General features: G+C 43.2%; 2 protein-coding genes across 4 annotated transcripts in view; one reads left to right on the forward strand and one right to left on the reverse strand.

Annotated features, from left to right (window-relative positions):
* GLS (glutaminase) overlaps window positions 1-3,335 on the forward strand; it is a 63,991-nt gene extending 60,656 nt beyond the window's left edge. For both annotated transcript variants that reach the window (XM_069021995.1, XM_069021997.1), the window contains exon 18: window positions 57-3,335. In XM_069021995.1, coding sequence (XP_068878096.1) covers window positions 57-213 — 157 coding nt within the window. In that variant the 3' untranslated portion in view covers window positions 214-3,335. The remainder of the gene's footprint in view (window positions 1-56) is intronic.
* On the reverse strand, window positions 357-27,886 carry STAT1 (signal transducer and activator of transcription 1). Of its 2 annotated transcripts, XM_069021993.1 has the most exons (25): window positions 27,814-27,886; window positions 27,378-27,512; window positions 25,144-25,272; window positions 24,370-24,514; window positions 23,590-23,688; window positions 22,206-22,301; window positions 21,459-21,537; window positions 20,739-20,830; window positions 20,362-20,513; window positions 19,945-20,103; window positions 18,832-18,924; window positions 18,340-18,399; window positions 17,141-17,170; window positions 16,967-17,060; window positions 16,034-16,075; window positions 15,475-15,558; window positions 14,817-14,915; window positions 14,203-14,338; window positions 12,350-12,405; window positions 11,116-11,210; window positions 8,945-9,084; window positions 7,595-7,780; window positions 7,028-7,103; window positions 6,496-6,598; window positions 357-5,923 (listed from the first exon to the last, which is right to left on the reverse strand). In XM_069021993.1, exons 3-25 carry the CDS (start codon window positions 25,269-25,271, stop codon window positions 5,900-5,902), a joined length of 2,268 nt encoding a protein of 755 aa, XP_068878094.1. In that variant the 5' UTR covers window position 25,272; window positions 27,378-27,512; window positions 27,814-27,886; the 3' UTR covers window positions 357-5,899. The 2 variants fall into 2 exon arrangements, with proteins under 2 accessions (XP_068878094.1, XP_068878095.1); XM_069021994.1 differs by lacking the exons at window positions 24,370-24,514; window positions 27,378-27,512; window positions 27,814-27,886 and having other exon boundaries at window positions 25,144-25,233.
* Between the last annotated feature and the right edge of the window lie 102 nt (window positions 27,887-27,988).

Raw genomic sequence — 27,988 nt, forward strand, 5'->3', positions numbered from 1 at the left:
TTTTTGGCTCTGTGCTTAACATGCTGATCTTAAAAATACCGTGCTGCTTTTTGTAGGTGGAATAACACTCCTATGGATGAAGCTTTACATTTTGGACACCATGATGTTTTTAAAATTCTTCAAGAATATCAGGTCCAATACACGCCATCAGAGGATAACAACGATGGGAAGGAGAACCGAACGGTTCATAAAAACCTGGATGGCTTACTATAATCATCTTCAGCTAGATCCTAAGAATCAAATCACTTACCTATTTAATTGTGGTATGCATAAGTAATGAAGAGCGTGTGTGTTTCTATCTGATAGTGGTATATATTTTACAGAAGTCTCTGTTACTTCAGTGTTACGTTGCAGGAGTTTCTATACGCACAGGACAAATCCAATCTCTTCAAAAGAAACAAAACCAACTAAGAATCTCCCTCCATAATGTGAGCAATATTACCTCATGCTGCATATAATTGATGTATAAAAATATTTAGCTGTTGTTGGCTTTACTGTGCACTATTAATTTATTTTTGTGTTCTATGTGAACTCTAGTCTGTGGTCAGGAACTTTTCTGCTGAATTTTTGTTTCTTTAGCCTTCTGTTTCCAGTATGGCCAGGATGAGCCAGAGTACTGTCAGGTATGAGCATCAGTGAGGTTTTTTGAAAGCTGAGGATGCTGATTGTACATTTAGGCTGGGTGTGTTAAGGATCTGCACTTATCTTTGGGAAAAAATAGAGAAAAGAATTCCACACAACCTTGTTTACATACTATAAATATCACAGAGTATATAGGTGACACTTGTCAATGGTCTTAGCGATAGTCTTGTCAGGGAATGTGTTTTAAGGTTTGTTTGACCAAATGGCGTAGGGGAATGTGACTTGTAGCCACTGGTGTGTAGTGGGATTTTTGTTTTGGGAGTGTTTCTCTCCGTTCCCTTTGTCTTGCCTCCCTCCTCTCTCTCTCCATGTTCAGCTGCTAAAGTACTTCCCTGTGGCCGGGGAACGTGGGTGCTTCCACTCCGTGCAGGTGTTCCTTGCAGGTATATTTGCACTACAGCAGAAGCCCTGGGGGGGCTGACAGGTGCTGCTCCTGGTGGCTGCGCAGGAGCCACCAAGGGCAATGGAAGTGCTGGAAAGGCAAAGAACTAAACCAAATACTACACGCCAATCTGAGCTCATTTAGGCTTGTAGTGAGGAACACAGATGGAGTGAAACAGCTTTAAGGAGCATAGAGCCAATCAAAACGGGAGCAGAGCAGGAGATAAGCCAGGTTTTTGGGTATGTTCTCTTCTTGCACTGCCGTCAACCAGGGAGCAGGATGTTGCATCATTGGGATTCCCCTGGTGTAGTAGGACAGGAGTTCAGCACCAGGAGCACAAGTAAGTAAATGCCTTTTGTGGTGAACAGTGGAATTCAGTTGTCTTGCCACTGAAGCCAGCGTGGCACGTGCCCCATCATGGAAAACGTAGATGCAGGTATTTGTAGTTCACAGAAGTCTAAAATTGCCACAGCTCCCTGTCCCACGTGCAATTGCTTCTGCCAGTACTGTGGCATAAAACCTCAGAAGTGAGCAGTCACTTAAGATATTCACAAAACACTACAGTTGTTGGACATAGGCAAGAATTTCAGCACAAGAGTTGTAGGCAGGAATCATTTAGCACATGGAAAAGGAGATTGTGCTTGAGAATTGTGTATATGGTGGTTTTTATCCTAGCATGTAGTGTACAAGTCATTAATAGGTCTCAGAGTTCAAATTTTCTGTGTTTTCACACCAAAATCCTCCTGAAATAATGCCCAAATTCTTCCTAGAATGGCCCAAGCACTTTATAAAGATGATTGAACCACATTACCCTCCTTTTGCAATGAGTACACTAAGGCTTGGAGAGAAGTAACTTCTCCAGAGCGACCCAGCAGGTCAGTATAGTTGAGAATAAATCCTTTCAAGTTCCTGTACAGTCTCTCGTTGAAATGCCATACTGCCTCCCTGCAGGGAGGACAAGCCACATGGAAAAGTGCTTGGTACTCATCACAAGCAGTGATTGTCTTCATGATGATGAAATCTTCGAAGAGTCTGAAAGTCCAAAGCCCTCAAATAGCATCTCGAAGCTGGCTGACATGGTTATCAAACACTTTTTCTCAAGAATCCTACTGTTCTTAAGCTGGTTGGGTTTGTTTTTTGGTTTGGTTTTTTTTGTTGTTCTTCTGAAGATCAGCTATTTTTCTGAAGGCTTTTAACCCGTTCTCTTCACATCCTGTGTCACAGCCACCCCTGTTGTAACCAAGAACTAAATGAAATGGCCTCTGGCTCCTTGTTGAGCCACACCAGTCTCTGGGTAGCACAAGGCCTCTTCTCTCCTGCACTCTGATCTAAATTCCAGCATGTTTTCTCTGGCAACAGATTTATTGGCTTCAGTGTAAAGGAATATTTTCAGATGGATCCTAGTTCAGAATTACGAATGTCAGTGCTAATCTTCCCTATTTTCCCCCTATTCCAACACATCCTATAGCTTCTCAGAAAAATACCTGATTTTGCTTTATTTAACTGACATTGCATTGTTCAAACTGGTGTTTTTAAACATAGGTATATTATATAGTACACATGATATAAACAAACCAAAACCAAAAGAAGGATTTTAACTGAGCTAACATTGAAGATCATAGCTGTTCCTCAACTTAATGCTTTTGTACCGAGTGCTTTTAGCCGGTCTTAGCTTCAGTGCATTTTTGCTGGTTAGTTCTAGTATTTTCTCATTGTGAGAAGATGGATTATTTTGTAATGTCCAATTCAGCAATGCAGCTACTTAGACATGGCATTATTTATAAATATATGCAGTACATTGGTTTGGCTGTTTATCATTCATGACACTGACATGTAGATTTTACAGTAAATAGCTTTTGGTTATCTTTACCAACGCTGACTTCCTTATGCTCCAAAGAAGATTTCCCCACTCCTTTGTTTTTATGTCATATATGTTTCTTCTGTATCACAACCTAAAATTGTTCAGCTAACTTAATGCTTTGTACTCAGAAATATTGTGGTAGTCTTAGCATTAATTAGCCTATCTTTGTGAACAAACTTTATTGTACCGGATTTTTTTGCTTCAGAGCTGGACTATCCGTGACTATATTTACTGGCAGTGTACTTCTGGTCATTGTAACTGACTGGGCTGATCTTGACTTTTAGATTCTGTATTGTGGGGACTAGACAGTGATGAATGTATTTCTAGCAGTTTCCCATGAATGAATCTAAACTTGAGCTGTACTGGTTCTGAAAATGAAAGTTATTTATTTTAAGAAATAAAATCCAGATAGTGTTGCTTTTTACAGCATAATAAATGGAAATACCAAGATGATAGTGGTGCTGGTGGGTTTTATTGGTTATCTGTGTGACTGCCATTGAAATAAGTCTTCAGTCATGGGGAAGGCTGTCCAGAAAAACCTACTCTGGTCATTTCCACTGTGCAAAGCATACAGGAAATCAGAATGCATTTATCTAGTAGCCTTTTTCTGATTTTTGTTGGTGTTTATTTTGAAACCTACACTTGCAGAGCTGTGTCCTTTCACTGGCTGCTTTTTGTTAATGCTGGAATTCTTAAGTGGATTGGCCAGGAACTCCCAACAGCTCTAGCTTTCTCTTGCCTTACTCCTGCTATCCTTCATTACACCAACAGTTTCTTTCCTTTATTATTCGTCTGGCTGTGCAGTTCATATAAAAGCCTGACAAGTGTGAGGGATTTTGTCACTTAGTTGCCCCAGAGAAAAATGATGCAGCAGTGGTCCAGCTTGGTAGCCCACAAAGATGAGCCATAGATAAGTTATCCTCCTGAGGACTCAAATTAGAAATTCAAATTCAGTTTATTGAAGTTTGTGTGGGGACAGAAACAAATTAATGAAGTGATAGAAGCAGTAATAAAGTTAAGTCACCTTCTAAGAACTCTACTGCAGACAGACCTGCAACAATGCAGAGAATTAAAAGCTGCAATACTGCCTTGGGCTTCAGAGCTTGTAACTCTTTAGTTGCACAAACAAGTTCAAAATGAGATACAGAGTAGTAAAATACTGGCAGACACGTTCACTTTAAAATAGAAATGGCCACAACATGAGAGAGAACAAAAGTGGCAACTAGCAGTTCCATTTCTTTAAAACATATATAAGAATATTCCATCGAGGAAATATCACTGCCTCCAGAACTACCAGCTATGGAAGGACCAACCTGTGAATAAGGCCACTGCTTTAACTCTCACAAAACTGAAGTATAAAAGTAATAACATGTAGAACATGAATACAAAACATAGCTCAAAAAACAAGTAACTTGGTTTTTGTATTAGCAACAGATGCACATTCAGCTAGTTACAGTAAGATAAAAGCATTAAGTCACCACTTGTGATTTCCTGTAGCACTGTTAATCTCAGTAACCCAGGGCACCAAAAATAAGTCAGTTTGGCTTTTATTTAAATTCTTGTGTTGGCAATGCTTCCATTTAAATACATGTGTTACCTGCTCTAGGTCCTTTAATTTTTCTTCGAAGCTTTTGCAGGGGACACATCAGATGCCTTGGGCACAACACACTAAAATGAACCAGTCCTTTACTTCCCAAACAGCAGCTGATGGGTCTGGAGGGGCTTTGGGAGGTCACCTTGTCCAACCCCCTGCTCAGGCATGGAGGGCCCCCATATTGGGTGCCCTGTTCCTGTCCCTGGACAGGTGGGGTGCAGCACGAGTGCTCTGCAGCCCCTCTGCTCAGCTCCATGCTAATTAGCAGCCTGCACTAATAGGTACCCTTAGAGGGAGAGACCAGCTGCCTAGAACAGCCTTGCCTCTTAACTGAGTTGTTAATTACCTTCCAACGTGCTGAGAAACAAACCTGTTCCTCCTCTAGTGGAAGCACAGCTTCAGCCTTTAAGTACTGCACACTGCAGATCCTGCAGCCACTGCTCTGGATAAACTGTAACTTCTTCACCTTCCTGTGCCTTACCCCTAATTACAAACCCACTTCATTAGCAAAGCCTGTAGAAGCTTTTAGCTATTCAAATTAACAGTTAAATAAATGCCCTGGTTGATAATGCACGAGAAAACTGAGTTCCATTCCACCTCTTACAACCTAAATGGGGTCTGTATTATGGCAAAAGTTAGGAGTGACCAGATCCCAGCCTCGGCAGACTAAGTGCAGTTAACAAAAACATACTTCAATTCCTTTTGCACTCTTTAAGAGTAGGTTCTCATTTTGTCTCATGACTGCAGTCTGCAGAGGCTTTAGTCTTGATTATACACCTTGGGTTGCAAGCTCAGCATATGCCAATGCAGCTTGAAGGTGGTGTTCTAAGAAATTCTCTTTATGAGAAAGATTGTGTGAAACATCCTACACAAGATTAAGCCTTAGGAAAACTGCAGAAATGAAATGCAGGTAACATTTTGCGCTTCTGCTCTCTCAAAGTGCTATGCCCAGAAAAGCTAAAAGCACAACAAACTTCAGCAGCACAGGGATTTGGTGGGGCATGTAGCTGTAGAGTGTTCTGCAGACAAAAACTGAAGGTATAAGCTTTCTGAACAGAACCTCTGCAAAAGAACCAGCTTTTTTTTGAAGCCTTCTGTGTATAGTCAACTGTTTTAAATGTTTAACTAATTCCTTTAAACAATGAATGCATGTTTCTCCTATCACTGTCATTGAGGAGCTCACATTCCCATCCTCCTCTTCCTCCACTCTGGCACGGTATCTTGCTAATTAAACAAAGATATGCACGTAAGGAGGCTACTCAGGCTGCTGCTGTTCATACTCCCATTAGCTAAAATTGCTACTGCACCTTCAGGTTGAGAAACCAAGGAAGTGAAGTGTGTCCCCAAGGCATTGACTACAGCACAGGATGTGTGAAGCGAATCGGCCGTGCTAATGACGCAGGGAAAACTCAGCCAAAGCTCAGAGCTGAATGTGTGTACACATCTGCAAGGAGAAAAGGAAACCTCCATGACACATGAGCCCCAGTTCCCAAGTCTTTGCTCTCCACAGAGCGTGACCAAGTTCTGCCCCAATCACACCTGATTCCCATCTTAGGATTCAACTACTCAGGGTGGGCAGTGGGAGGGATGACTTGTTTCTTTTTCTGAAGCACACCCTGCAAGGATGGCACTGCTCTGTTCACAGGCAGTACCTCACCAGCACTGGCAGGGCAGCACTTCCAAACTGCACTTCTGCTCTGGGCCCTCCCCACACAGACCCCACAGGAAGCACTACAGTGATCCTCCTTCCTCCCTTCCCATCTTCCCTCCACCTGCAAGGCACACACAAGAAGCTTTGCTCTCCTGTTCTTCACCCCCCTCCCTGCAGACAAGTGGAAAAAACAACTGCTGGCAATCCCAGTCTAACTCTGGATCCCCACCTTTTCCTATCCATGTGAGGAGACGTGTTCTCAAGGGCTTGCTTAGGTGTCTGAGGTATGTCTGAAGGGGGGAAAAAAAGGGGAAAAGCAAGTTCTGGCTCAAGCCCCCTGCTCCAGGCTGTTTGGTGATACGTACCACAGTATCAATGTCTGCCGGGTCCACCATCCGAGACACCTCATCAAACTCCTCGGGAGACATGGGGAGCAGGTTTTCTGGAGACTGGAGCCTGGAAGGGTGGCTGATGGAGAAGAGTTAAGCATCACTAAAGGAATGAGGCACAACTGGGCTATCCTGTCTGGCTCCAAGGGCCAAAGGGCCACTAAGGAGGCCTCTTGTGAAGAAGACCAGGCTTTGCAAAGCCAGCCTAACTCTAAATGAAAACTCAGACTACTCAGGGGTGCACATCCTAACCAAAGAAGTCCAACAAGTCTTTGAGAACGTGCTTTTCAGGAAATTACTTGCCAGTACAACTACCTCCAAGTTTCTAGGGTTTTTACCTAAAAATGGTGTTTTGAACACAGCACTGCATTAATGTGTTGTGATCAGATTCTCAAAGAAGAAAGACTTGACAGGGGCACCTACAGCTTAAATACTGTGAAGAAACATGAACTACAGCTAAAAACTTACGATCAATTCTTAAAAATCCAGCATTTTTGTGGGAACTTACACTTCAGATACAGAGATTAACTCAGTCTTGATGTAGCCGTTTCCCTTGGGACCATCCAAATCCATTGGCTCTGGTGCTTCAAGGAGAAAAAAAGCTTGTGGAGTTTTTTTTCAGCAATTTTACGTCACATTTTCATCTTTATTATACCAAAAATATAGCCTATGACCCAGATAATGTGCAAGTCTCTCTGTCGTGCAGTTTACAGCACTATGGTTAATTTATTCCATTTTTAGTCAGTTTTCCCTTTTCTCCTATAAAAGATGGCAAAGAAACCCCTCCCCTAACCAGGCACAGTCCGGGCTGCTAGTGGGAACCTACATTTCTGAAACAGCTCACGGGCTCACATGACAGCTGAGTTGGAGGGCCAGTGACAATTAGGGGTTTCCGTTTTTGATCTGATTAGATCTCATGTTGTGCCTCTTTGTTAACCTCTAAACATGGGACAGGCTGCCAAGACATTGAGGCCAACTGCTCCCCTTCTTTGCATGCCACAGAAATGGTACAGTGCCCCAGTAGTTCAGGAACAACCAGACAGGCTAAAAGACACAAGCCCCTCACAGCACTCACCCTCCTTAGGCCTGGAGTAGTATTTGCCAAAGGCGTTGTCTTTGGGTATGTTCGGGTACAGGAATCGCAGAGGGTTCTCAGGAATGTTTTCAGCTGCCATCACTTTGTAATTGCGGATGATATCAGGGAAAGTCACAGCAGAGAGCTCCTTCTTGGTGTAGGGTTCTACTGAGTGGAACTGGAGCTCTGCAGAGGAGAGAAGCAGCAACTCTTAAAGCTGGTTTCAAGGTTTTTTCTGAAAGGGTCCAGAAAAGCTGCAGCCACTTCCCCAAATTCAGAGTTCACATGAGCAAAAGGCTTGCCTGGATGACACCTACATTGCTGCAGTAAACATTTCATGCCTGTCAAAGGGAGCATAATTGTTCTGTGGGGTAGGGAGGCACGGGGGATATAGCACATAGTGATGGTTCTTGGCGTGCTTTGTATTCAGAATGACTGGTGTGGCTTGTCCATGGAAATTAACTGCAGTATTTCATTAACTGCAGTATTTCATTAACTGCAGTATTTCATTAACTAATTCAGGTTGTGCTGCCTTTTTAACCAAATTATGTAATTCAGACTCTGCTGCCTATTAGGAAGTTTGATCCAAATACACCACTTGAGGCTTTTATGAATCATCAAGAGACACAGATAAGCCTTCCTGAATGCTCTAAATACGATCAACCTTTTGCTTAACTTTTGGATGTCTCAGGTAGCAAAGGGAAGAAGTCAGACAAGTACATTCAGCAGTTTCTCTTCCACCTGCTGCCCTGATTTGGGCTCATCAAAGTGTCAACAGCTGCCCCATGCTGGCAGGGGAGGCTGTGTAATTAGTGTGGTAAGGGGAGAGCCCTGACTGGGTACAAGGGAGGTTATAACTTTTTGCAGCTGTGATGGCTCCAGGCTTCCTCAAGATGAGAAACGAGTCCAGCTCACTCTTTCAAAGAAGCAAGCTCTTCATTGATCCTTTTGAACAAGGGGAGGAAGGAGAACTGCTTAGAAAATGAAGTATGTAATTTACCTAGGCAGAATGTGGGAAGGAAAGAACAAAAGCTCCATTTGGGTTTGGAAAGAGATGCAGGTGTGTGTGTACTAAAGGCTGGGAGAGAGCTGAAGGAGGCACGGAAGACAGTCCAGGCAGTTTTTCCTACCCAACTTCCAGGCCAGAAGCAGAACCTGGGAAGTGCTAGCTGAAACCTTGATCAATTCATTGTGTGGTTTGAGTTACCCCAAGTATGGTGTGTCCCTGCTATTGCTTGTGCCCTGCTGCTGCAGGGATGTTGTGCTGGTCCTCAGGGTGGAGGAGAAGGGCATAAAGACTTCTTGTTCTGATGCAAGTACATGAAGAAAGGTTCTCTGTTGCTGACTTACCATTCTGAGATCCCTCCACCCAAGTAAAGGTGATTGCTCCCTCCCTGCTGCTTTCACTGAATCTCAGTAAAAATGTTCCTGGGCTCTGGTCCTTCAGTAGAGCACGTTCTCTCTCTTTGCTGATGAAACCCATGATGCAGCTGTAATGTTGAAAAGAAAGAGCCGAGTTACTCCTCAACATAAAACCTAAGCTGTGCTGGGCTAGCTAGGAAAACTAAAAAGCTTTCCTCACTTAAAAAAGATGAAGTACTGCTGAAAGCTTCACAGAAGGCTCTGTCCCGTGAACAGCTGGCAGCAGGGCTGACTGACTGACTGGCTGCAGTCAGGTGGTGATTCATGCCCCTTGGCTGCCATGAATCACCACAGCTTCCCTCAGCACTCTCACTTTTGCCTGGGGGCTTATACAAACATCTTTCTGAACTTGGAACAAAAGAGATTGTCCATTTTGCTGTCAAAGCTGGGCTGTGCAAGCAGAACTGAAGTTGCATGTGTGTAACAAGGTCAGATCCCAGCTAGCAGTTAGTTTTAGCTTCAAAAGAATGCTAAGGAACAGTTGTTTCTCCTTTTTGGCTGATGAAACAAACTTTGCTAGTTGCCAGATTACACTCTTAGAGGTGTGGGGTTTGCTTTGGTCCCTGTGCATGTTTTCTAGAGGAGCTGTTAAGCTTGTGTGACCGATTCACTATGCTCAACAGATGCTACTACATGGACAAGGAGGCTGGTGTGGTAATTATAAGAGATTGATTGATTTGGACAGGTACTGGGGAGGGAGCTGTTCAAGTCAGTACTAGGGTATAACCCTGGCCAAGCCCCACCTGTTTGGTTTTGGTTGCTTTGTTGGTTGATATTTTGCTTTTGTTAGGGTTTGTTTTGTTTTTTCAAAGGTCAGAACTTCTCTGCTTCTTATTCCTCAAAATACTCCATCAATAATGAACTTTTGAGTACTATGACTGTCCTTGTGTGCATTGTTAGGGAAAGAGGGTTTTGCACAAAAAAATACTAAATAATCATAATTTTGCTTAGAATTTCAGATGCTGTAAGCTGCCCTGTTTTACGGGGTTTGGGGGTTTGACTGGTGAGTTTTGTGTTTTGGTTTAAACACCATGCTTTAGGTAACAAATGCATTCAGTAGTCAATATCCTGTGTATAAGGAAGTCTTTTGCCTTCCTATCTCTCAAGTATGAAGAAAGGCAAGTGTTCTTGAGGCTGTATTAGTCTTTTGTATACAAGGGGAGTCTCTGCTATTCAAGCCTGTACCAAATCCACATGTAATCCCAATCCCAGAACTGACACTCTGCTTCAGTACTGGTGGCAAATATTCCCACTGCACTGCAGCCCCCTCATCAAAGAAATGGGGAGGTTTGGGGCAGTGAAACAAGGCTTTGAAGAACTCTCCTGGACCTGGGGAGGTAAAAATGTGAAGCCCACTGCTGAATGTAGCAAGACAAAGCAATCCTGGTGCTATAGATCCTGCAGAACTGTGGGACACTAGGATGCTCCACTGTCAGCGTGCTGTTTGATGAGGTTTCATAATGTGGCTGAAGCTAAAAGGCAGGATTGTGACTTTGGATAAGCCTAGTTTGGGCAGAATTACTTCCGAAATCGGAAATCCCAGAATGAAAAGTATACTAAACCAGTATTAAAGGGCAAATGGAACTGTGTTCCCATCTGGCAGAGTCCCTCTACTTAGTAATAGTCTTAAAACAAGTGAAGACTGCTGGGTTCTGGGCCCATGGTGCAGGCACAGGCATTCCAAGTCTGGCTGCTGCCACCTCCAGGCAGCTCACACTAACTCTGGGCAGGCACTTTGGTTTTTTTAAAATCATATCACGATGACTTGTACGTCCTTGTGCTTCAGTTTTTCTTGGCTGTGTTCTAGGATGTGGAAAGAACTGACTTACAGTGGGAGCAGAGGCAAAACAAAATATAATCTAACATTCAAAGCCCTGCTCTGTGACTTAAATGGGACAACTCAGTCCTCTGACGTTCCTGCTTTTAGCAGTTGCCTCATCAGAGGTTTCCTCAATACTACAATTCATTTGCTTCGGATTCTTCCGGTTTCAAGTTCCACTCTCTGCACAAACAACCACCCAGCAGCTGAGGGTGCAACTGCTGGCCTGAAAGTGAGGTCTGAGGCAATGATCACATCTTTAACTTCACTCAGGTCTTACCCATCATTCCAGAGACACAGGAGATGTTTCTTAATAAGCTCCAGGATTCCCTCAATCCACAGCCAAAAGGGGAAATTTTTATCATTTATGTTCTCCTGAAATTCAGAATACGGAAAGGCAGGGATGGGAGTAGGGAGAACAGGGATAATGAGACATGAGTTTCATTAAGCAGAGAGGAAAGCAAGATTTCAATCCTGCCACTGTCTACTTGTTCTTGTGTTTTTTTCTTTTCTCCCTTTTTCTTTTCTCCCACCCTCCCCATATTCTCTTATGACTCTTTTTCTGTCTCTCCAGGACAGGAATTATTAGTAATGAAGCATGTACCGAATCTTAAGGCAAGAGGAGAATGAGAAAAATGCCTGTCTGAGCCTCCAGTACCCACAAATATGTGATCCATCACCTCTCACATGCAATAACACTGGTCTAAGAGCAGAAAAAAGGCTCTTGTTCCTGCCTGGGTGCTATCCTTACTGGAGCTGTTGGACATGCAAACCCATTCCACTGGGGTTTTTAACTGGGCTGGCTAGCAGAAGCTTTAGAGACACTTTCTGTTGAGACTTGGATCTCAATTTCTCATGAGACATCCACATTAATGAATTTGAATGCTTGTAGGTCACCAGAGCCTTGCTCTTCCCCTGGAGTCTGCTCCTGGTTGCTGTGATTGCCTACTTATCTGTATCAGTTTAGGGTCTAAAGCTAAAGAAAATATGAAGAGTCCTCCTGTCTTGCTGCAGCCAGGGTTGTGAAATTGCATGGTGTGGCTCTCTGTCATCATACTGACCCTCTTGGCCACCCCATGTTAATCCTCACCCTAGTCCATTTGCTCCTGGCCTGGGAAATGTCCTTCAGTAAAATACAGAAGAATTGTTCATCTTGCTGATTGTTTTGTTTAAGTTTTCTGTAATAGTCAAAATGGAGAACTATTCTATTAATAGCAGCTGCATTAATAATAATGAAGGTGCTGTGTTTGAAAGATACATTTTTTTTTTTCCTATGGAGTTTACATGGATCAAAAGCAGTCTCAAAATCATCTACTCCTTGCCATTGCAAGCTCTTTTGCCTCCTTCTGCTGCTACTTTAACCTCGCCACCAAAGCCTCCCATAACTATGTAAGGTCTAGAATAATTAGAGGATCCTACTGAAAAAGAAGGCACCTCGGGGGGAAAAACAAACAAAAAAAGCCCAAACAAAATCCACAGTAGTAACATCTCAGCTTTTAAAACTGAGCTCATACCTTGCAGAATCTTGTCCAAGGAATAAGGCCATCCTGAGATCCTCCATTTGTTGGCCCTGAACACAATAAATTTTACTTCAGTCATGTTCCATAAGTTACTTAGTAAGGCTAGAAGTACTTAGAAAACCAAGTTGTGAGTTATTATTTGGAATTCAACTGTTGAACTACAAAAGAAAAGGAAGGGCAGGCTGCTGTGCTTTCACAGCTAGTGCAGGGGAGGGTGCAAAGTTCCCCCTGGGAGGTTTTATGATAACCAGATCCGTGTGAGCAGCCCTTGCGTAACGGGAGCCAATCCATCCTGACACTTCCTGTGCTGCACTGCACCAAACACTTGCCAGCTTCAAAATGCTTCCAGGAAGGAGGCTGAATCCTTGCATAGTTCTTGCCTGCACAAGAAGACTGCAGCCCACAAGCTCCTCTGCAGGGGCTCAGCAGACCCTATCTCTCTGAGATTAAGCACTTTACTACCTTGATTCTGGTGACCTGCAGGCTTTTGCCCCAGAAACTCTTGACTCCCAGGTCTACCCCAAACACAGACTCATTCCTGTTGCAACTGTTTCCCCCAGCCTTGTTTTTATGTCCACAGTGTTTTATAACCATATCCAAACCACAAAGAAAAGTCCTGTGCTGTGACTACAGTAGCTGGAGCTTTGCAGACCCTAACTGGAGTCAGAGCCAAATTCTTTCATTAATGATCATGCTATGGCTTCCAATAAATATGCTTTTCTCTGTCATTTTTCTGAAAATAAACTGGGTTAGGGAGCTTGTTACTGATACTGCTGGTGTTAAGAGATCAAGATTCTGTCAATTTTCACATTGCAAAACCAGCAGCCAGGTTGTAGCCTGGCACCCTGCTAGTTCTGTCTCCTTGCATTGAGGAAACCTGAATCTACAGTGTTCAGCAACCAGGATTTTTTCAGCTGGGTGATATTTTTATCTACAGAGGTAAGATGTAAGGAGCAAGCCTACCATTACCAGAGCTTGACAAAATTCCTGTAGTTCTGACATGCACATTTGCCATAGAAATATATCACTGGTCTCCTTGTGTTGGTTAATTAAACAAACAAGAACAAAAAAATCACTCTCCTTGTAGAATTTTAAAAAGTAATCTATTAAATTAGCAGCTTTTTGTCAGATCTTATGTCTTGGGGGAATTAGAAAGTGGAATGCTGTACTTGCCACCTAGACACACTAAACTCAAATACCTTTTAAATATAACTTTTTCCTGAAACTTAAGGTCGGTGAAATATACTGAAACAACAGTTATTTTTTATCTAGAGTCTACTGTGCAAAATCAGTAGCAGTGGCAAGTGCCCTGCCTATTCAGGAAAACTGCAAGGAGTTTGTTTCCAAACCCCATGGCTGATGAGGCTTTTACTAAGGACACTCATGTGGGAGATAATTCTATCTGATATCCTTTAGCAGTTCCATAGTGTTTGCATGTTGATATTACAACTGTGTTTATGCAGAGTGAATTCCCACTGCAGCTCAGGGCATGCACGGAGTTAAAATAAATGGAGGTGGATTTAAAAACAAAACCCAAAAGATGCCAAGAAGCATCCACTTCAAAGACTGACTAAACATGAGTGTTACTTCAAAAGGCAGAATTAGGCCCAAGTGGTGTTGTTCTAATGCATAAAACTCCCAAGTTAGAATGGCAGATTTTTTTAATGACATGATCTCATTTACAAACTCTGCCATATTGAAAAGTGGAAAATACTCAATTGCTACAAAGTTGTATTGTAGAAGGGGAAAACGTGTGAGAGGAAAGGAAAACTTAAAATAGGTTGCAGGAAAAGATGTAGAATTAGCTTCAACTGAAACAGGCCATCTGTGATGAGAGCAGACCATACCAAGAAGCTTCTCTCCCAGCATGCTCAGCTGATCTGCATTAAGTCCTCTCTTTGTTACAGAAGAAAACTGCCAACTCAGAACTTCAGAAAGCTTAGACCACTTTGCACAAGGCGGATTCAGAAAGAAGGACAAGTTCTAGAATGAAACAGAAACATACAAGCTACACAATACAACTAAACATTCATTTTGGAATGCCACTTGAATTTATAAAAGTGTATTGTTGCCAAAACAAACTCCAGATTTAAGAATGGATGTCAGCTTGAGAAGAAGCTCTGCAGAAGCAGGCAGCTATTCTTCCAGGCACTCTTTACCAGGAAAAGCAATCTCTGGGGCTCTGGGTATGTCTTCTCCCAGTGGGCAGAATTGCTGCATTACTCAATGCACCATAATTGAGTTCTTGATTGTTCATTTGTCATAGTGTATATCCTGAATACATCCTCCCCTAATCTGGGTTTCAAACATTGCTCTGTTTAGGTCAGGGAAGTTGCTGCTGCCTCTCTACCCCTGAAACTCATTAAGAGTCATCTGCAGAGCTAAAATGCAGCAGCCACTTGCATACAATGCTTGAAAATTACATATAGTACCTGATAAAATATTTTTTTCCTGCAAATACCTTGGGATCAGTAGACAGCATGTTGAACCACAAGATAGAAGCCCATCCACTGGGAAGTTGGCTCACATTTGAGATCACAACAATGGGAAGGGATGTGGTCTGAAAGGGGCACAAAAGGAAACATATCAGGTTACCCTGCACTGCTGCCACAATCCTCCTTGAGATTATTCACAAACCCATTTCCATTTTAATTCCCTGCTTGCACAGTCTTGACTTTTTCAATAGAGGTTGGTATGTAGGGGAGAAAATATCAGTATGATGAAATACTAGAAAGAACTTGGGTAATTTTTATCTAATAAAGACTTTAGTATCAGTTATGACAGCACTAATAGTGACAGTAGAGTTCACAGCACACTGCTTCTGAAATAAATGTAAACTGATAACCAACCCTGTGGTTTAAGCCCTCTAGGTATCAGACATTTTTGCAAAGCACATCTATTCTTATTTACCCAGAGATCTGACAGCATTCTCTCTCTGTCTCTATACACAGTTGTTGTGAAGTGTCATTCCCATACTTTGAAATAACTGAAAGTGCTTGATATCCCAGTACTTAAAAAAAAGAAAAAAAGAAAATAAAAAGAGAGGCAAAGAAAAGTTAAGATTGTAAGCATGAGTGACACACAGGGATTGAAGTCCGTCTGTTTCATATAAGACATACCTCTAGGTCTATTACCAAACCAGGCTGGCACAGCTGCGTCTCAAAACTCAGAGAGTGAAGCTCTTCTGTTACAATGAGAGGACCCTTCAAAAAAAATAAAGGAAAACTTTTCAGGGACTGAAAACTCCTACGGTGAAGTAGTGGGGCTTTATTATGGGGAAAACCCTTTTCTGCCCACAGGCATGAGCTCTAGACATCAGTAAGAGCTTACAGATCAAAGTCAAATGACAGTGCTGACTTCCTAGAACTGCCTCTCCAGGCATGTGTTTTTTGGTTTTTTTGTGGCTACTACCTATAAGCCACAGAAAAATCAGTGCTTGCCAGGAAGTCCTGTTAAAGGTTGATGCCAATGTGGGAGAGTCCCTCACTGCCATTCTGGCTGTAGTTCTCCTTGCAGACTGTTCCTACATGGATCCCTTTGTAGAAACACTGAACTCCTCTCCTATGATCTCTCATCCCATGTGTGTCTTCATGGGTCTGATCAGAGAGCATTGTCTTAAATGAATGCCTTGTTAGTATTATGCTAAAACTTGACAAAGAAAAGGTTAGTGCTGCTTACCTCATTTGTTCTGCTCCCTGCATTTTTCTGTTCTTTCAGTTGCTGCAAATGAACAAAAACCTCTGTCACTCGTTTGTCAGCCACAAATGGAAGTGGTAGAGGAGGTTTGCATGCTCCACTTGCTCAACTGTATGCAAACTTGCTGCACTAGTGCCTATTCTATTTGGCTCTAAGCTGTGGGAGCCAAAGGATTAAACTGTAGGTAACTACTACACCTTTATAAACTGTTCATCTGTGAAAAAAGATATTGCACAGTTATGATGCAATGCCTTTATGTAAGAGGCCTTTTAAGAACAGAAGCAGTATGAAATCAGAATCAGATGGAATATTGGTTTATCAAAGAACCCCTCTGAATAGGATGGTAAACTCTAAGCAGTCTCAGTTGTGGTCAATGAAGAGAGAGTTCCATGTTCCCTGGTTCTCGACTTGCATTTTTCCTTTCCTGTGGTAGGAAGGAACCAATCTGTTCCCTCACAATGTGCAGATCAGAAGTGTGGTACAGTCTGCTGAAGGCACTGACTTCCTTGCAGCTGCCCACTCCTTGACAATTTTCATCTACCAGACTCAGAGCTCTTTGAACTATTCCAAGCTTCCCTACCTGTGGGCCTTCCTCTGAAAGGCCCAAACCAGCCTTTCTAGGCTTTTTTAACTTCCTCCTCCAAAGAACCCATTGCAGCATAAGCTGTACAGCAGAAAATAGTCTTGTTTGCATTCCTGTCCCTATTTCAGTGACAAGCAATCATATTTTGATTGAAACAGGCCAAGTATTTCAAAAAGGAAAGAACAAAGAAAAAGGAGATAATCACAGTTCCTCTTTACACAAAAGTAAATAATGACTTCAATAACAAAAGCCATTTGTTTCCTTCCTACCACACTCTACCAACAAAATTAAGTGGCTGTATCAGTAAAAGAAAGAAAAAACCAACCCCCTACCAAGTGCCTGAATTCTGCTGCTAGACTTCCATTGGTAGATTCTTCCATGTTCATTACTTTTGTGTTTGTTCCCAAAATATTAAATTTCCTGAACCTACACAGAGAGAAAATGTAATTAAATCTCAAATTTGTTCAAAGAACCTAATAAATATACAAAACTCTGATGCCACCTACCCTTTGACTGAGTTCTTCTCAGTTACATCTCTGTCAAGAAAAAAAAAAAAGACAAAATAAGAATCTTTTAAAGATTCTGCCAGAGACAGAGAAAATGTGCATTTTTTAGTAGCTGACAGAGCTGATTGAGAACTGGTAAAACGCTTTTGTGAAATTTTTGTGCAAAAGATGAGGCAATTGGTTCAAGCAGTCAAAATAAATACTGTGCTACACAACCTATGTTTTACTGAGGCTTAGTATTGCTATGGGGGCTTTATAATCAAAGCAAGTACTTTCTTTTACTCTATCTATTTTTTTCTCTTGTGCTGAGGAAAAAAGAATATAGTTCTGCCATCTAAATCTGCTTTTAAACTTGTTGAATAAATTGCTGCATCACTTGAATTGGTTTTCCCAGTACTTGGGATTTTACTGAGTTGCATTCTGTCTAGTGCACTTCTCAAAGCCTCACCTCCCACAACCACATAAGAACTTTTTTTTATTTTTTCCCAATTCTATGCAAGTTTCTGGACCCTAGAGCCATTTCAAGTGAACAAAATTACTTGGCTGAGAAGACAAAAACCCACTTGCTTTCTTGAAAGCACAGTCCCTGTCATTATTTTGGATAGCCTGTCATATTTCTTTCCATGCCCTTGAAGTAAGTGCTAAACTCACCTGAACTGCTTACAAAATACAGAAGGTTGGTATTAATCTGTTTCAACTGCTGTGATTTTTCCTCTGATTGAGAACATGTCCTATGTTACAGGTAGGCAGATTATACCCCTAACTCAAAGGCTGCTTTAGGATAACCGTATTTCTTACTAGACACTACCCAAAAAGTAAGGTATTCTAGAGACATGACTGAATTATGTGACTGGAAATGGTGGAGTTCAATTCGACACTGTCACCTTGTGCTAATCCAGGTGGAACAACCCAGCAGAGCCGTGGCTGTTCCCCAGGTGCTGCCCTGTGCCTGATTTAGCAGTAGTGAGCTCTCCTCAGAGGAGATGATGGTGAGAAGCTGAAGCCATCTGCACTTTGTGACATGTCTCTGGTGGCAGAGATTTAGAACAAGGGAATGGGTAAGAAAAAGGGAAGGATGTACCTGCTGTCACAGAGAACCAGCCTGCTGCTGGCCTAGTCAACACTTAAAATGTGACTGCTCTTTGGTTTCTGAACGTGGGGACTGTTTACATAAGATGGATGAAATAAATGCAACATACTTATCAAATAAAACTTTCACTTTCAAGTTGTAGTTCAGTTCCTGCAGTTTCACCAGCAATCTGGAAAGAGAAGTATTTTTTTTTAATGTCAGCAATTGAAAAAGATGGGTTCTCTTCTATTGTGTTGCTTACCACAGATATTTAAGGAGCATGCTTGGGGCCACGTGCAGGCTCCAAGCTTGCTCCATACCAGAGAGCATTTAGAGATGAAACTAAATGGGCAAATGAGTTACTCTTTGGCATGACAAAGTGCTCTGCACATGTCTTCTTGCTGTTTGGTTGTGTTTGTTACGCACGCAGTACACCCCACTTCTGGTAAAGGGTAAAAGCTGAATGTGAGTTAAACTCTGCCAGAAGAAAGCTCCTGCCCGTGGCACTTCCCTCCTCCTGGCCTCAGCCCCTGGGCTGCAGGACAGGCTGTGCAATCCCCCTGGAAGCTAGTGACAGGAAAGCCTTACCACAAAACAGGAATAGGGAAAGGGGAAAACGTACCTCAGCTTCACAGTAAACTGTACTCCTGTCTTCAGGACTAGTGGCCTCTGAGGATGTGTTGGCATGCAAGGCTGCCTCTCCACCACAAAGGAGCTATGGGAAGAACAGATTAAAGGCACTGTGGTTTATCTGTGCTGTTCTTAAATAAGAAACCACATAAAAAGTGAACTTTAAAAGAATGCTGATTTACCAGTAATACTATACAATTTATTCACTCAGTTTCTATCTACACAGAGGTGTGTGTATCAGTTCCTTTCAATTGTTTCAGTGGGGCTAGAAATAGTGATTTTTAAAGTGCTGGCTTTTCTGCAATACATTGACAGCTTGAGGAGGGAGATTGCTTCATCAGACTTCCCTAAAATCAAACAGCAAGGAAACACTGTGCTGTAATTAGCACAGTGCAAGTGAAGAGTGTTGCTTTGTTTGCCATTCCCAGGACTTCCTGAATTCTTATAGTGACAGCACTGTGTAAAAGCAGGTGCCCAAGGGATGGATACACTAGCAGGGGATTTGATAAGGGCCAGCTAACCCAATGAAACAAAACTTCTGGGGCTAACTGGTTGATACACCCCAAATTTTTATATACTGTGTGTGTACAGAACAGGACTCTGATCTTACGTGAGGCAACTACAAGCTACAGTACCTTGCATCATAGAGGCGGTACAGAGGCAGGGCTGGCCTCCCTGTGCTGCAGGCAAAGATGATGTGTCCAGTGACAAAGGATTGGAGAATCTAGTGTGTATCTATCTTGGGCACAGCTTGATGCAGATTGTTTCTTGCCTCTCTTCACCTGAACTCTGCAGGGTTGCAGCTTGAAGCAAGAAGTGGACTAACAGACTGGGAGTTTGACTCTCTAATCAATGTGTACTGCAGCAAAGCACCTGCTAACTTCAGTAATGACTGATCACAAACCCTTTCCACAGGCCTGAACCTGTGGAAATCCTAGATACAGTAAATCTCAAATACAGTAATTCAGTTTAATATTTGTGACAAACTTAGGAAAACCTTGGAAAATGAAAAGTTACTATGCAAGAAATACTGAGGGAACAGTAGGGAAGGTGCTCTTCATCTATTTTTTCATGATAACACCAAAAGATCCTTCTGGTCTGTTACCTTTGGATGAGTTGTTTGAAAAGTGTGTGTGTTAGGTCCTGCAGAAATTGTTTATTTTTTGTGATGGGATCAGGGTCGTAGGTAAACTTCTGTTCCAGTTCCTCAAGCTTCTTAAGCTGCTGACGAACTTGCTGTAGACTTTCAGCAACAGTGGTGAACCTAAAATTGACACGATCTTGTTACTTTTAGCATGTTTCTGTATTTTACTAATGCAGAGGCACCAGCCAGGTGACTGTCCCTGAGGATGTGGCAGAGCTTGGAGAACACTTCATGCTCACTAGAAATATAGTTAGGTAATAAAATTAATGTAGTTATAGTAAGACAGAATGAAAAAGGATAATATAAATCATCAGTATATTTCCTAGATGTGGTGTTCCTTCATAACGTGGCTCAAATGCAGCCTTACAAAAGACTTACCAGTTCTGCAGCTGGTCGAGGCAGGCATTGGGTGGCCCACCAATGCATGCTGTCTGTTGCCTGTGCTTCCACTCCACCAGCTCATCATTAATAAGGGCAGTCTGTGTGTGCTCTGCGCTGTGCAGCAGCTGTACTATCTTATTCACCACCTCCTACACAGAACATGAGATTACCCTGTTTATTAAAAATACATCATACAGGAGAACTAAGTACTGTTTTAGCTAGTGCTCATCTGTCTTGCAAAACTCTGCAAAGACCTCAGTTCAACTGACATATTGAAAAAACTTTTCTACTGCTAATTTATGTCAATTCTATGAAAATGAACATGAGCTTAAAATGAAGAGCTGCTGACTTCTGAAAGAAAACTTGAGCACTACCTTTCTCTTGAGGTCCAGTGATAAGAACATCTGCTGGAGACTCAGCTGTTCTTTCTTGTATTCCTCCTGAGACATATTACTGGACTCGTGTTCTGTAAAATAAGTCCAAATTGTGAGCGTGAGGCTGCAGGAGTGCTGAAGGATGGGTGGGGAATATGCTGGGGGGAGAAGTGGACAAATACAAAAAGCAAGATTGTAGCTCAGTGCTTCCCTAAGTACCTTCTGAACATGTCCCTGTTCTGAGGGACAGTCAGCTCTGCCCAGCTGTGGTGGAAACTAAAGCCTTTTCTAGAACAAAGAATTTGACAACAGAGACAGATCTGTATAATGAAACCAGAGTGGACTCTGTGTGTTTCCCTTGGCGCACAAGAGCCTACAAAACCTAAAGCTAGTCTGGCATTTGTGAAATACAAGATGGCAAAGGGAAGCCTAAACATCCCTAATTAAGTGTATGGCTGAATGGCCACAGAGCCTACAGGGTTTGCTACTTCTACTGGCAAAGGGCTGCAAAGGACAAAGGAATGCTGCGTTAACAAGGAGGCTCTCTTACTTGGAACTAAAGACAGATGCAGAAATTTAGGTTTCAGTGCAAAACAGAGTTAATAAAGGAGGGACATTACCAGTAAGGCTGTGTATCATTAGGCTCAGTGTCTTGACTTAAAGAGCAGTTTACTCTGACAAACTATATGCAGTAGGGGATGTCCTTGAAAAATGATTTACCTCTATTCTGCAGGGTTTTACATTTGAAGTCATACTCATCTTGCATATCCTCTAATGTCTTGATGTCCTGCTCCACATCCTGTAATGCATGAGTGAGGGTGGCCACAATTACTTAATATTTTCAAGTAATGCAAGACTACATCTGATTAGGAACTGCCTGGTACTAGCCCTTGACAGACATGAAGTCCAGTTTTGTTACACTGCTTTTTCCTGGAACTCCCTAACAGGAAATATTCCTAAATTTCATCACCTATTAACTGTTCCTACTTCTCAGCTAACTGAAATCTGTTAATTATAAAGTATGGAAGTGCCTTTGTGGTCAAGCCAGGTAAGTTCACAGAATTTAGCAGAACCTACGCTACAGTGGAAACACTTAGAAAAGCACACAGCATTTTAAACTTTCAAATTCTTAAGTATTGCTTGGAAAAAAGCTTTCTGTTGTTACTGTATTTATTAAGACAAACATTTGTGTGCTAAAATAAAAAATCTTCTAGTTAACAACAAATTGGTCAGTTACAATTTAAGAGGTTTTTTCCCTCAGTTGCTAGTATTTCAGACAGGTAAAACGCTTTTGTTGCTAAAATTTAGGCACAAGGTACTTTCTGTCTTCAGACAATCCCTGGTTATAGACTTGAAAGCCCGTACTTTACTTTTATTTGTCACTTTATCAAGTCTAATGTACTACTGAAAGCTTTTCAACATCTGTGAATCAACAAACACTGCTATGGAAAGTTATATTATACTTACTGTAACACTGCTTTTTATAGCCTTAACTTTGGCATCAAGCTCCTTCTGTTTGTCCAGCATCCCAATCACAGTGTTCTGTACACTCCCTACTTCCATCTAAGGGAAGAAGCAGTACAAGTCAAAATAGAGTGACCCATACTTTTTTTCATTAATGTAAATTAGTGGCTTTTGTTGACAAACAACCTGAGGAAGCATGGCTCTGATAAACCATACTAAAATTTTGTAGTATAAAAAAATCAAGTTCAGGTGAATTTGAAAGAAACAAAGTATTTTTTTTGGTAAACTGCCAAAGGTCCCCCATCATGGATTTAAGTCAATGGTGGAAGTGATGGCCAAGCTGGATTGGGCATCAAGCAACCCAGTCTAGTGGAAGGTAGATGGTCTCTAAAGTCCCTCTCAATCCAAACCATTCTGTAATTCCCTTTCCCTTTTTGATGACCCCAATTTATTGCACACTGGAAAGGCAGCAGCAAGTGCTTTATGTCACATGCCAGGACTGAACAGCTGTGCTGCAGCTACAGGGGCTCTGTCAGAGTCACACTCTGAGAGCAGCTGCTTTGGACACTGTTGCAAAGGGCCCCTTGTTGAAAGCCCCTGCCCAAGTGCTCTTCCCACACTGCACATTCAAAGCCCTGCTATAAACGGAGGTATTTCAGCACCAGGAATTAACATCTTGGTCAGTCATCACTTTATTTCTATATAAATGGATTGCAGCTATCTATACATTTTTGCATGCCTTTCCCAACTGCAGAATTTTTACTGCAAAACAGTTATTTCAAAGGAAAAAGAAAAAAAAGGTGAGAAGCTGGAGAACAGGTGACGAAGGAGAAACTATGGCTTTACCTATAATTCAGAGGAAAGAAAAGGGCTTCATTAAAAAAAACACCCCAAAACCCCACCAAAATTAGAAAGAAATACTTGGAGACAACTGGGAAGGAGAATGATGCATCATTTTCCCAGAGTAAGTCCAGAGAAGCATGCTCAGCTGCTTAACAGAGAGTAAATTGGGGAGTAAAATGCAGAAGAACAAACCTAAAATCTTGCTGGATATGTAAGTTAAGCACCAATTATTAAAACAAAATCCAATTAGCATATCAGGCTACATTGTATTACAGAAGCATTAAAACAACCAGCATAGCTTTTACATCATTCAAGGAATAAAAATTATTTCCTGGCCATTTATTCTCCAAATGCTTCATTCATGAGAAAAAAGCCATGCTGTCCAGCTGGTACATATCAGCGCTCACTCATCTGTTTTTTAAGGAACTTCTTATTGTGCAGAGAGGGAACAGCCTGTTTCCCCTGACAGTCTTCATCCACTTCCCTTATGCCAAATAAAAGGAAAGGGGAGATACAACTGCAGCAGACATTTCAACACTGTTACCTCATTCGACGCCTGGGCACTGTTCAGTATTTTTCTCTCTTCTTTCAGACAGTTGTAGATGATCATTGCCATGTGTATCGGGTCTTCTTGGAAGTTATCCTAGCATTAGAGACACAGTCTATTGTTAAAGTTCATACACATCATTTCTTGTCCTTCAGTAACTTTCAGATTAGCAAAAAATAGGGAATTACCAGTGTGTGAGCCTCAGGGAACACACTGGTCGTAGCCTGCTAAAGGATTACAGGCTGTGACAGCCACAACCAGCTCCAAGAACGAGTTTCTATCGTAGTTCATTGTCATACAAAAAGACAGGACCGGCACAAAACAACAGGAAAAGGCCAAACATTACTGGGAGATGTGGGATAATACCCTACAGTCCTAGAGAGAACTCATCCCTTAAGAGCCATCCTCCCACACCTTGGTATGGCTGCTGGTTTAACACACAGTCCAGGCTGGATGCAAATTCAACGTTATTGTTTTACCTGCATACAAACTTGAAATGTGCTATGGACTGAGTACTGCCCTGCTCAGGATGGCACTACCCTGGGGGGTTTTCTTTTTCCTGGAGTTCTCAAACTGTAGCTGTTCTGATAATTAAACTGTAACTTTCTAACCATAGCAAATCAAAACAAAAATGGAGCAACACTTGAATTCTGGCTTTTAAATCAGGATTCTCACACATCTTCTATGAAAATCCCTCAGGGCAGGGTAGTTGCTTAGAGGCATCCAACTGCACTGAAGCAAATCAAGCAAATGTATATGTATAGAACCCAGGCGTACCTGAAGATTACGTTTGCTTTTCCTTATGTTGTGCTGCAGCAAAAAATTGTTTTCTATCAAGAATCTGCTAAACTGATCATCAAGCTGTGACAGCAGGTCATGGAATAACAGCGTAGCAAATGAGACATTGCTGGCGGCATGTTCCCTAGAATAAGTTAAAGCATGCTTGTGTTAAATACCCTTCCAACACAAGATCCAAGAAATACATACAGGTGTACTTGATTTTTAATCCCCAACTCCAGTTGTAGAATATGCAAGTAGTGAGAATTAGCTTCAAATGTAAGCCAATTTCATTCTCTTAACTTTGACTTTACTTTCCTCGATAAAGAAATGTTGTTTCTCTATTCTTTTTGCCACATTCTCTTCAAATTCATGTACTCATTCCATGCACGTCAGGAACCTAAAAGTGACCCTGATGCACGTGCAGGTTGTACCGCTCTCCAAAGAGAAGACACTCCACAGAAACTTTGGCAGAAGTTCAGTCTTTGAAAAGTGAGAGAGTGAGCTACAAAGGTAGTAACTAATTGGTCTTAAAACAGCCACCACTGAGAGCAATGTGAGCAAGGACACTTACTCCAGCTATCAGGTCCCTCTAGAAAGCCCTGAAGAGGGGCAGGAACACAAGCTGTAGTAGCCACATAGCTACCGAAGCATCCTACCAGCAAAGGTTCACCTAGCAGCTTGCTTCCCCAGCATTCTCCTGCTGCCTGTAACTGCATGTCCGAGGGCGTTGCTTATCACACAACCCAAAGCCTAATTAACGTCTGTGCTTACCAGTCCTGGTTTTCCAGCCACTGTGCCAGGTACTGCCTGATCTCCATAGGAAAGCTGTCATCATATAGCTGGTGAACTTGCTCCAAAAACTTGGAATCAAGTTGCTGCAGCTGATACCACTGAGTCATCCTGGGAAAGCGGTGAAAAAAAAGCCAGTGTAAATGTTTAAGGAGTATTTGGACTGAACCAGTGAAAAACTACTAATTTAAAGTTTTCATGAACATTGACAAAATTGGAGGATGTGCTGATTTTGGTTGGGATAAAGTTTATTTTGTTCACAGTAGCTAGCATGGGGCTGTGTTTTGGATTTGTGCAGGGAACAGTGTTGGTAATACAGGGATGTTTTTGTTACAGCTGAGCAGGGCTTACCCAGCATCAAGGCCCTTTCTGCTCCTCAGTGAGGGGGCTGGGGGTGCACAGGGAGTTAGGAGGGGCACTGGGCAGCTGACCCCAACTGACCAAAGGGATATTCCAGACCATGTGGCATCAAGCTCAGCACACAGAGCTGGGGGGCGGAGAAGCAGGAAAGGGGGAAATTTTGCATGATGGTGTTTGTCTTCCCAAGTCACTGTTAGGCGTGATGGAACCTGGCTTTCCCAGGATGGCTGAACACCTGCCTTTTGCTTTGCTTGTGTGCATGGCTTTTGCTTCACCTGTTAAACTGTCTTTATTTCAACCCACAATGCTCCTCACTTTTACCCTTCTGATTCTCTGCCCATCCCACCACATGGGGAGGAGGGGGAAGTGAGCAAGTGGCTGTGTGGTGCTTTCTTTTTTTTCTCCTTTTCCTCTGAACCCCTTTTCATGGCACTTAGGGTACTGCTAGTGTTACTGCTCTCTTACTTAGCAGGGATATGGGAATGAGGACCTGTGTGTTTGATACCTGTACCCTGCATAATTGAGGTCCTGAACGTGGAGTATCACCTTTTGTTTGTGCAGATGTATTCCCCATCACCCCCCGCCAGAGCATAAATGAAAAATCAAAGAGCCCTCTAAGTGCCCATTTTCAGTTGCTATTTGTGTCCACACTTGCCTGCTCTGAAAATGGACTAGATCTCAAGTCACTTTAAATGTTGAAGTACTGGAAAGATGTTTTGTCTATGTGTTTTAGTTCTCATGATCATCTTTTCAGGCTAAATTCAAGTAACCTTTCCAGCAGATACAGGGTGCTTAAATGAACTAATATTGTACAGAATAACTTCTCTCAGTCCTAACACTTTTGTGACAGAGTGGCTTTATGGTCTCTAGCAGCAGATCAGTTAGCCTTCCAGGCTGCAGGTTATCACCTTGTAGTGGAAATGGCACGTAAAGATACGTCCAAGGAACAGTCCAGGCTGAGAATACAGGTGGTGAGATGCAAATCCACTCACACCACTCTTTTTTACTGGCTGCCTATAAGACCTATCCAAAAGACCAGGACAGCATCAGGGTGAAGGACTATCTTCTATGCTCCTTCCTGCCAAATCCTTTAGTGTTTGTATGCCAGTGCCCCTGGCATGTGCTATGTGTGAGAAGGAAAGGAGTTAAAAATGTTGTTTAAAGTGAGGGCTTTGAGGCTTTTGATGTGTGTGCTTTTCAGATTACAGGTAATACAGCATTTGAGTGTGCTCTAGCAATCCCAAAAAATGAGACTCCATGACCTCCCTGGGCAGCCTGTTCCAGTCCTCTGCCATCATCAGTGTAAAGAAGTTCTTTCTCATGTTGAACTTGTGTTTTAGTTTGTGGCCATTGCTCCCCATCCTGTTGCTGGGCGCCACTGAGAAGAGTCTGGCACTGTCCTCTTGGCACCCGCCTTTGAGATATTTATATGTAATGATGAGATCCCCTCTCAGCCTTCTCTTCTCCAGACTAAACAGGCCCAGCTCCCGCAGTCTCTCCTTGTAAGAGAGATCCCTCATCATCTTTGTGGCCTCCGCTGGACCCTCTCCAGTAGTTCCTCGCGTTTCTTGTAGTGCGGAGCCCAGAACTGGACACAGCACTCCAGATGTGCCTCACTAGGGCTGAGCAGAGGTGGCTGATCACCTCCATCAACCTGCTAGCCACCTGATGCACCCCAGGACTCCTTCCTGGCCCCTCTCTACCTCGTTTTCTGCCATTCCCGGGGGATCGCGGCCGATCCACCCGGCGGGGTTCGGGAGTAAAGGACCCGGCAGGCGTCCCTACCCTCGGCCGGCTCCCTGCCCGCGTTCCCCTCGCTCCCGGCCGGCTCAGCCCCGCGGCTGGGAGCACCGCACCTGTTCAGCAGAGGCTGCCCAGCGATGCTGGAGGCACAGGATCAGCGTCAGCGCCGTGCCGGGGACAAGGGTCCGCTTCGGGCGCTCCGGCGCTCCCGGGCAGGGCAGGTCTGGAGATGCGACGGAGAGTGAAAGCTGTGGAGAAGGAGCCAAGAGTCGGACTTGGGAGCGGAGGCAACAGATGACAGAAAAGCAGGGGTGTCCCTGCAAGGAATGAAGACCGCTAGGAGATACCTCCCGCTGCCCCAGGTACAAAGACACCAAAGCGCAAAGCTCGGTGGGTGTCCCGCGGGCAGGGAACAGTCTGAGGAAGCGACAGCTTTAGTTACACCGGGCATTCATCCCGCCGGCCCCCGAGCTGCAGGCAGTGCCCGGCAGTACCCCGCCGTGCCGCTCCCGGCACCATCCCCCGGCCCCTCAGGCCCGCTCCCCTCACCTCGAGTCCGGCTCGACAGTGCCGCGCCGCCGGCTGCGCTCGGAAGCCGCGCGGCCAAGCGCGCATGCGCGGGGGCGGATCGGGGGCGTTCCCGGAGCGGGCGCGTCACGTGACTTCTGGGAAAAGCAGCGGGCCGGCGAAAGCGAAAGCGGCGCGGTGCGCTGAGGGCGGGGGG

Source organism: Aphelocoma coerulescens, chromosome 7 (genome assembly GCF_041296385.1).
Source record: "Aphelocoma coerulescens isolate FSJ_1873_10779 chromosome 7, UR_Acoe_1.0, whole genome shotgun sequence".
NCBI lineage: Eukaryota > Metazoa > Chordata > Aves > Passeriformes > Corvidae > Aphelocoma > Aphelocoma coerulescens.

What these genes read in the sequence shown, in the direction of transcription:
- STAT1 (XM_069021993.1), bottom strand. Translation starts at nt 25,271, where the DNA reads ATGACTCAGTGGTATCAGCTGCAGCAACTTGATTCCAAGTTTTTGGAG. An exon ending in CAGCAGAATTCAGGCACTTG is followed by an intron (nt 16,076 to 16,966) that starts GTAGGGGGTTGG and finishes GTTCATTTGCAG; the next exon opens with CAACTGAAAGAACAGAAAAA. An exon ending in CGGCAGACATTGATACTGTG is followed by an intron (nt 5,924 to 6,495) that starts GTACGTATCACC and finishes TTCTCCTTGCAG; the next exon opens with ATGTGTACACACATTCAGCT.